Consider the following 8690-nt stretch of genomic DNA (forward strand, 5'->3'; position numbering starts at 1 on the left):
CTGCTACAAAAACTACATAAGGAACCAAAACAGACACTTTCAACTTCACATGCTTTCAAAGTAACCTTACAGGATGATTTCCATGCAAAAAATAGGACTGGCAGAAGCTATACACAAATTCCTATTTAATTGTCAATTTAAAATACATACAAAATTTTTTCACCCTGCCTGAAACTTTACAAATTTCATTCAGCTGCTTAGAGAACTTACAGATCTCTCTTAAAACACTGTTTTATTCAAACACTGTTTTGCCTGTCTTTTTGCCATGAGAAACTACTAGATTCCTTTAAGAATGTGCTGCACATGCCCTGCAGCAGCCTTGAGTTTGAAAAGAAAGAAAAAGACCCCAACCAAATAATATAAAGCCTCAAGAGTGTGTAGGTTTTTAATTTTTTCTCCAAATTAGATTCAAAATACGTAACAGCACAGCCAGCTGAACACATTAACCCTCTTCAGCTACGATCTTGTTAGGTGCACACAGTATTCACTGTTACCTCATTAACTAACAGTTGCACTTGAAATCCACATCAAGTCAGAACTACTGAAGTTGCAAACTTTTGTATTTTAAGTCATGCAGTATTAACCATGCACACAAAAACATTAAGTGCAAATATAAGGAAATGGAACATCAACACACCGTGTCTCCTGGGGGAACGAGAAGTAGGTCAGACTTCTGCCCATTGCTTGAGGAAACCAAGCGCTGCACATTTTTCTCTCCAGTGACAGACCTGAAGGGCCTGCAAAACAAGACTTCAAGGAAAAACCTACACATTCTCATTTTAACAAACTTCCCCCCAAAATTTTAACGCTCAGTTGGGTCTTTCCAAACATTTAATAAAGCACACGTACACAGAGTTGAATTTACATGGTGATACACCAGACATACTTCATTTTGAAGTTTCCTTCCTACCAATATCATCTTAAAATTGATCTGTAGCATCTACTATTTTATAGAACAATTTTGGCAAGGCAAAATAAAAGCTTCCAAGGTAGTAATGATTCTTCACTCTAGATGAAAGTAACATGTATGGCTACTAAAATTCCAGCATTTATTTTTCATTTGTTGCCCTAACATTTTCTTTTAGATATCCCATCAAATATTGATGAAGGGGTTAAAAATCTAATAGATGACAGATTATCTCAAAACAATTTATTGACATTGTAGAAAGGCTCTTCAGTGGTATCATAGTGACATATCCCAACTCTCCTCCAAGACTCTCACAAAAACAACCTACAAAAACCAACCAAACTGCAGAGGAAGGACCAGTTGTTCTTGCACTCAGCTTGTTTCTAATGATCTGCAAAAGAACTTGGAGAAGCTTACTGCAAAGGCAGCCATAAGTAAGTGCAGACTAAGTGCACCTTTCTCTGAAGTTCAGCAATATATCTTACATGCACTTATATCTTAGATACTTTTAAAGGGACTTTAAGGATCATCTCTGGCTATTTTTATTTCTATCAACATGAACCTCCACAGCAATGGCATTACGGGAAACACACAGTCTCTTTAATAACTCTCTTGAAGTTCACATATAGGTAAGCTATGGACATTAATGTAATTTAAGTGTGACCTTAAGAGAACCTTGCTGTCATCTGACCTTCACAGCTGGAACTGGTCACCTCAGCAGAAGGTGCAGAGGCACAGGAGGGGCTGGAGGACACACCTCAGTGATGCAGTGCTTGTGGGGTTTCAGCACTTCTCCACTCTCCCTCAGAGCCCTTACCATGGAGTTACCCTTAATAACGTACAAAACCTTCAGATCTAAGTATTTTTGAGCCAAACCAGACTTATTCTTTTTGCCTTTCAATGAAATATGACTTGCATTTGAAGGTGGGAAATGCAGGAGGCCCTCAGTGCTTGTCTGATGCCCTCAGTTGTTTTTTAGCAGCACTGAAGAGCCATACTGGGAACACATTAGTACAAATATGCTTAATTTTTTAATTAAAATCATAGATCCAAAAAATCAGTCAACAAAAAGCTGCTGAAAACACTCAAGTCATTCCTAACCACCCCCTCCCACCCCTTGTGGCATCTAACCACATGAAAAAAAGGTTTACCTCGCTACCCTTTCTGAGGTGCCATCATACAGTCCAAGTTTAACATCTGCTTTGGTCTACAGTCAGAAGGAAAAAGCAGAACAAGTTCAAATACAGATATAAATCCCTGTAAAAAAACCCAAACATAAAACACGCCACAAGCCTGCTTCTACCTTCAGTAAATCACCCCCTGTACATATTTCTATGAGACCAAGCTTCACAGCAATCACTGCTCACAGGAGCAACCAGTGGGGCAAGAAAACAGATCTCAAGCTGAAGTTCTGCAGCCGTCATTCTCCGTGTGATAAGTAACATTCCTAGTAGAAGTCAAATGCTCCTTTCCTGTTTACTAAGTACTTTTCCTTACTACGCAAAACTAATAAATGCTCCTGACAAACTGCATTAGTAAACTTGTTTTTCAATAATTTCACTAAAATAACTTCAATAAAATTGAATAAAAAAAGCTTAATGTATTTGTGTTTTGCAATTTGGCCAAACCTGAGTTTCACAATGGAAATACCAGAATGGCCACATCCTATCTTTCAGATACATTAAAACACCTAAGAAATATTCTGAGTTTTTGTCCAAAACATGGGTTTCTTCCAAAATGCTATCAGAATGTTGAGAATCCTTTCTGCATTACAAGTACAGCATTTTCTTAAAAAAGCTAGAAGAGAAATATTTGTAAGGCACACACTACTGTTTTAAGTGTTTTTTTTTTTTTTTTTCTTTTTTTTTTTTTTCCCCACACAATCATAGAATGGTTGGAAGTGACCTTTATGATCATCTAGCTCCAACCCCCTGCTATAGGCAGGGTCACCTCTTTGTAGACCAGGTTGCTCACAGCCCCATCTAGCCTGGCCCTAAATGTCTCCAGCGAGGGGGCATCCACAACCTCACCAGGCAACCTGTTCCAGTGTCTCACCACCCTCACAAGAATGAATTTCTAATTGCTGCTTTATCTAAATCTACTCCCTTCCAGTTAAAAGCCATTTCCCCTCATCCTGTTGCTACCTGCCTTTACGAAGAATCCCTCCCCAGCTTTCCTGTAGGCCCCCTTCAGGTACTGGAAAGCCACAACAAAGTTCCCTTGGAGCCTTCTCCAGGCTGAAGAGCCCCAGCTCTCTCAGTCTGTTCTCATATGGGAGGTGCTCCAGCCCTCTGATCATCCCTGAGCCCTCCGCTGGACCCACTCCAACAGCTCATTTTATTTGGAACTGACAGAAAAGGGAGAACTATTATCTATTTTAAACACACACACATCAGTTCCTTTCTTGCACTTATGAGCAAAATGAAGAAATGGAATGGAGCTGGTAACAATTAACACTGACAACAACTGTAAAGAGCAGGTTTTCCGAAAACCAGGCTTTGAACTTTGCCAGGTGCTAATTGCATACCTATGCTGCATTTACAGATGTGTGAGCAAAGACTCGGTTGGAGAGCTGGAGGCCACAGCACACAATTATCTCTGTCAGGAGCTGAACTTACTTTAACCACATTCCACAACAACCTAGAAGATCTTGTAATACCACTATTCAGAGCATCACAATGACTTCTGAACAGAAAGCTTTAGATCAACCTACTTTTGTAGAAGAGGAACCCCAGAAATCAGTCTCTTCATTGTTCACAACATCACACAACTCTGCAAAAGCAAGCATAGACAGCACTTGACTGTGAGGATTTAAACTGGAGGGCATCTTAACTACTTAGACAATCAGGAATACATAATCACTACAACAGTTTTGCACATAAACTTAGTGAAGTCAACAGGAATTTGAACACTCACATTTGTGATGGCATATTATGAAAACCTTAAGTCTGGCACATCCGACATGCAGCCTGGCATGGCACAAGATGCCACCCAAACCCCTGTGAAGTGGCAGCTGTTCTACACCATGCAGCAGCACTGGGCAAACACCCATCGCTCAGCAACAACCAGTCAGTGTGCTATTAACACTGTGCTGACTGAAACCACCGCACAGGGAGGGCAGTGCTGGCTTGAGAGATGGCAAATAGTTGTTTGCATTTTGAGACATTGGCTAAACACAGCACTCTGAACAGAGAAGAATACACAGCCATGCTTCCTGTTTTAATGAAGGAACATGAAAAAAGGTTTGAAGATCACAAAAAAAAAAAAAAAAATGTTTCTGACACTGTTTCCAATTGATATGAATACCTGCACATTTTCATCTGGAACATTTAGAGCTGCAATTAGACATTCTACTCAGTAATCCAATCATGTCTCTTCATCAGACTTCAGATATCTCTTAACAGAAGAGAGCATCCTTTGCTTCACCACCACGTCTTATTCATGCCATGGCTTTTTGGCAGTACACACATACGTGAAGAATAATTTTCACAGATGAAATAATACACAGATGAGTAAAAAGTCAAAAATCTCCGATGAGCAGCTTATGAATTAGAATTACAGCTACTTCCATTGAACCAGCCTGACTCATTAGCTTCAAAAAACAAGGTCAAATATCCCACTTATTTTACACTTTTGATTTTTTTTTTAATTTAAAGAAGAAAAGCGAAGATTAAAATAAGTTTTGTTACCCATATACATTAGCTACATTTTATATTTTGTGAGAACTGCTTCAAAACTAACGTCTCCTACTTTATGTTGTTGGCCCACAACATCAGAGGCACATGGTGGTGCTACAGCAGTAGAGGCTGATCCTTCTCATCAATACTGTTACATCTGTGGCCATGTGACAGATGGCAGCAGAGAGGTGGTCTGACAAAATGGCGTCTGACATGGAAGTGTGTATGAAGCAAGGATCAATCAGTGAATTCCTCCATGCTAAAAAAACGGCACACACTGACATTCACTGATGCTTGCTGAATGGAGACCAAACAGTGCATGTGAGCATGGTGAGGCAGTGGGTGATGCATTTCAGCAGTGGTTACAATGGGTCACCTCCACTGGTGCAGACCGTTACAAGCAAAGCACACAGGCTCTCGTTCGTGGCTAGGGAAAATGCCTAGCTCATTGTTGTGACTGCACTGAAAGACAGAGCTCTGCAGCTGAGAATTTGCTCTGTCAAGCATTGTTATCGTGCTCTTCATAGCTGTTCTAATTTCCATAGAAATAAATAGGAAACATTACTTTCAGAGCACGTTTATCCAGCCCAAGACAATTCCTCTTCACCCAATGTGGCCCAGCCAAGCCTGAAGGTTGGACATACATTCTGTAAATCCACACATAAATACACACAAAAATTACATGGAAACTACAGAAAACTTACTCGTATTTAATGACTAGGGTATTATCTGTATGATTAACTGCATAATATTACTGCTACTAATACAAAAGTAGGAAAGTGGAAATAAAAAAGGCTAAAGAAAACACATATTCAAAATATGCTGCTATATTAAGAAAAAATCATGTTTTATGAAGTATCTACACGTGCACATACTCAACAGAGTTTACTACTCTTAAGAAAAGGCATCAAAATAAGTTTAATCACATTTTGCAGCCTACCTACTGTCACTGGGAGACCATAGAGCTGGTGAATGAATAATAAACACTGCACCATGCAAAACTGCTGGAAATAAGAGAGCCAAAAATTTACCATTCATATTCATACCTTTTGAGATACAACTCAAGTCACTCCTGCAACTTGGTCCTGCGCAGTCCTCTTCTAGAATCTTAAGGCATTGCCTTCAGAAATACAGGTTTAAAGCCATTAGGGACACCAACATAACACAAATACTGGTGATTTCCAGCCCTCTTAGAGCACAGCTTGCTCAGTTTTACCAAATGGCATTACACAGGAGGAAGGAAGGTTCAGTACGTGAGCCACAAACCACAAACTAACAGTTCGTCACCCACAAAGGCAGCACTGGAGGTTTTAAGGAACAAGATCTCTGCAACCACCACTAGGAAACTGACTGTGTAACAGTACAAATCACATTTATCTTGTATAACTAATTTAACTAATTTTAACTAATGATATACTGAACCTGCCAACAGAGCTATCTACTTGCAGGATACATTCAGATCAATGTAAAATACTCATATCCCAATACCTCAGTACTTGAAAACATCCCAAGACATTCACAACGTTTTCCCCCAAGTCTCCTAAATGCTAAGTGCTCAAGTATACCTGACTGCTAATGTTACAAAGGAAAGTACTCTCACAGCCCAGCACAGACATTATTATCCACATTCCCTCAGTACTGTTTCCCAGTAATTACACTGTCAGAACTTCGGCCACACTGATCTCACCAGCCTCCAAGGCACACACCTGACAGCATTCAGCTTTCTCCTCTTCTGTTCCTCCACATTACCGCCATCCACAGGGTTCTCCTGCTTTCCTCGCAGCATGTCGTCACACTTTCAACAGGAAAAAAGAAAAAAAGTGACAAACGCGCACAACGCACACACTTCTCATCCAACACTGCTGGCTACATCCCGTGGCAAGGCTTAAAGGGAAGAGACGCAGTTCTAGAAAACACCTGTTTTATCCTTGAAAATAAAGCCTTCTGAATGTAAGAGGAGCGGAGAGAGGCGGTCTCTCCTCTCCGCCGGCGCCCGGAGCCCCACCGCTACCGCAGGGCTGCCCAGCGTCCACCCGCACCTCCACAGCGCTCGTCACGGCGACGCCTACCCACACGCCTCACACCGCCGGTCGCGCACCAAAGCACTGACGGCGCCACCAATCACCGAGCGCCTCGTCCGTCCTTGCTCGCGGCGCAGCCAATCCCAGCGAGGCGGGAAGGCGGTTGCTGTGGGCCGCGCGGGAAGAGTTCGCCGCGGCGCTGTGAGGTGCTGCCCGGCCTCGCCTCCTCCTTCCCCCTTTCCCCACCGCAGGTCGGCTGCAAAGGGTGAGGCTCTTCGGTGAAAACGAGGCGTTGCCAAGGCTCAGAGCCGTCAAGTCGTACTTTGGGGTTACTGTTTTCCATACACGTTCTCATTTCTTTCAGAACAGGAATCACAGAGTCATTAGGGTTAGAATAGACCACTGAGATCACTTAGTCCATCCACCAGCCCATTCCCACTGTGCTCACTAACCATGGCCCTCAGTGCCACATCTCCATGGTTTTTGAATACCTCCAGGGACAGTGACTGCACCAGCTCCCTGGGCAGCCTGTGCCACTGCCTCACCATGCTTTCTGAGAAGAAATATCCAACCTGAACCTCCTCTGGCACAACTTTCAGTGTTTTACCATTCCTGTTTTAGCTATCATAAAATTAGCATGCTTCCACATTTCTATTTAATTCACAAATATGAAAACACAGCTAACACCACTTATATCGCCTTTCAGTTTTAGAAGCTTTTCTTGCCAAATCATAAGCCAAGCCAGATTTCAAAGAGAATCACAGAATCATAGCATTCACAAGGTTGGCAATGACCTGCAAGATCATCTAGTCCAGCCATCCTCCAATTTCCGTTGCTACTACAAGCCTCTAAACCAAGAGGCAGGTTACCTAACAAGACCTTGATTATCTGTGTCTTTCCACTGTTCACATGGTAAAAGTTTTCTTCTGAAGCCCTTAAGTGTACCAAATGTTTCTTAGACTGGAGCTTTGACAAAGAAAATAAAGCAGAATTGAAAACATCACATGATGTCTTCTTAGGTTTCTTTTTTCACTACAGAATCATTTGAGTTGGAAGAAACCTTTAGAGGCCACCTAGTCCAACTCCCCTGCCACGAACAGGGACACCTACAATTCCATGAGGTGCTCAGAGCCCCATCCAGCCTGACTTTGAGTGTCTCCAGGGATGGGGCATCCACCACCTCTCTGGGCAACCTATGCCAGTGCCTCACAACCCTTACTGTGAAAAGCTTTTTCCAATCGAATCCAATCTAAATCTCCTCTCTTTTAGTTGGAAACCATTTCCCCTTGTCTTATAGCAACAGACCTTGCTAAAGAATGTCTCCCTTCTTATACCCCCCTTTAGATACTGAAAGGTTGCTCTCAGGTCTCCCTGGAGCCTTCTCTTCTGCGGGCTGAACAGCCACATCTCTTTTAGCCTGTCCTCATAGGATTGTTCCATTCCTTGAGTACTTCAATGGAAAAAAAAAAATACTTAAAAAGAGCAGCAAAGTTCCACATCAAACAATCCTATGGTACTACATTCTCACCTGCTTTTAGTAAAATAAAACCAGGTGAGCATGAATGTTACAGTTGCACCTGAATGTGCTTTCCAGCATGATTTGTTTGTGAAGAATGGAAATTTCTAGGAGTTATCCTAAGCTGATTCAGCAATTTATGCAAGAAGCCCTCTTTGTTAACCAGGACATGATTAAACTCAAGAAAAACTGGTCCATGCATTTAAATGATCTAGTATTAAATGGGGAGATTGGTGGCCCTGCCTGTGGCAGGGGGGTTGGAGATTCATGATCCTAAAGGTCTGTTTCAACCTGGGCTATTCTGTGTTTCCATGAAAACACCAGATTATACTCCGGTTTTGAAGAGAGATTCCCAAATACCTTCCCTTTCCAGATAGCTCCAGCAATTTCACAAGCCGCTGTCTTTTAGTTCTGCGTTTCTGTCAGCATACAGATGGCATCTTCAACATCTAGACTCAGAAAGTGGCCTACTTTTAACTTTCCACCTTGATTTGGAGCTACCATCTTTTCAATGAGATGTTTCTACACAGAGGTAGCTGGCAAACTGCAATGTAAAAATAAAGGTACAT

The 8690-nt window shown here is 41.9% G+C and overlaps 1 protein-coding gene across 3 annotated transcripts in view; it reads right to left on the minus strand.

The window, feature by feature from the left end:
• RNF17 (ring finger protein 17) overlaps nucleotides 1-6667 on the minus strand; it is a 45335-nt gene extending 38668 nt beyond the window's left edge. The window contains exons 1-6 of one of the 3 annotated variants that reach the window (XM_048935029.1): nucleotides 6624-6667; nucleotides 6291-6379; nucleotides 5631-5704; nucleotides 3621-3679; nucleotides 2059-2114; nucleotides 638-737 (exon numbers count right to left, since the gene is read on the minus strand). In XM_048935029.1, the coding sequence (XP_048790986.1) occupies nucleotides 638-737; nucleotides 2059-2114; nucleotides 3621-3679; nucleotides 5631-5704; nucleotides 6291-6370 (369 nt within the window). In that variant the 5' untranslated portion in view covers nucleotides 6371-6379; nucleotides 6624-6667. Of the gene's footprint in view, nucleotides 1-637; nucleotides 738-2058; nucleotides 2115-3620; nucleotides 3680-5630; nucleotides 5705-6290; nucleotides 6383-6501 lie in introns of all 3 variants that reach the window. The other 2 variants (XM_048935014.1, XM_048935024.1) reach the window with 2 other exon arrangements.
• Nucleotides 6668-8690: the final 2023 nt, after the last annotated feature.

This window comes from Lagopus muta, chromosome 1 (assembly GCF_023343835.1).
Source record: "Lagopus muta isolate bLagMut1 chromosome 1, bLagMut1 primary, whole genome shotgun sequence".
NCBI lineage: Eukaryota > Metazoa > Chordata > Aves > Galliformes > Phasianidae > Lagopus > Lagopus muta.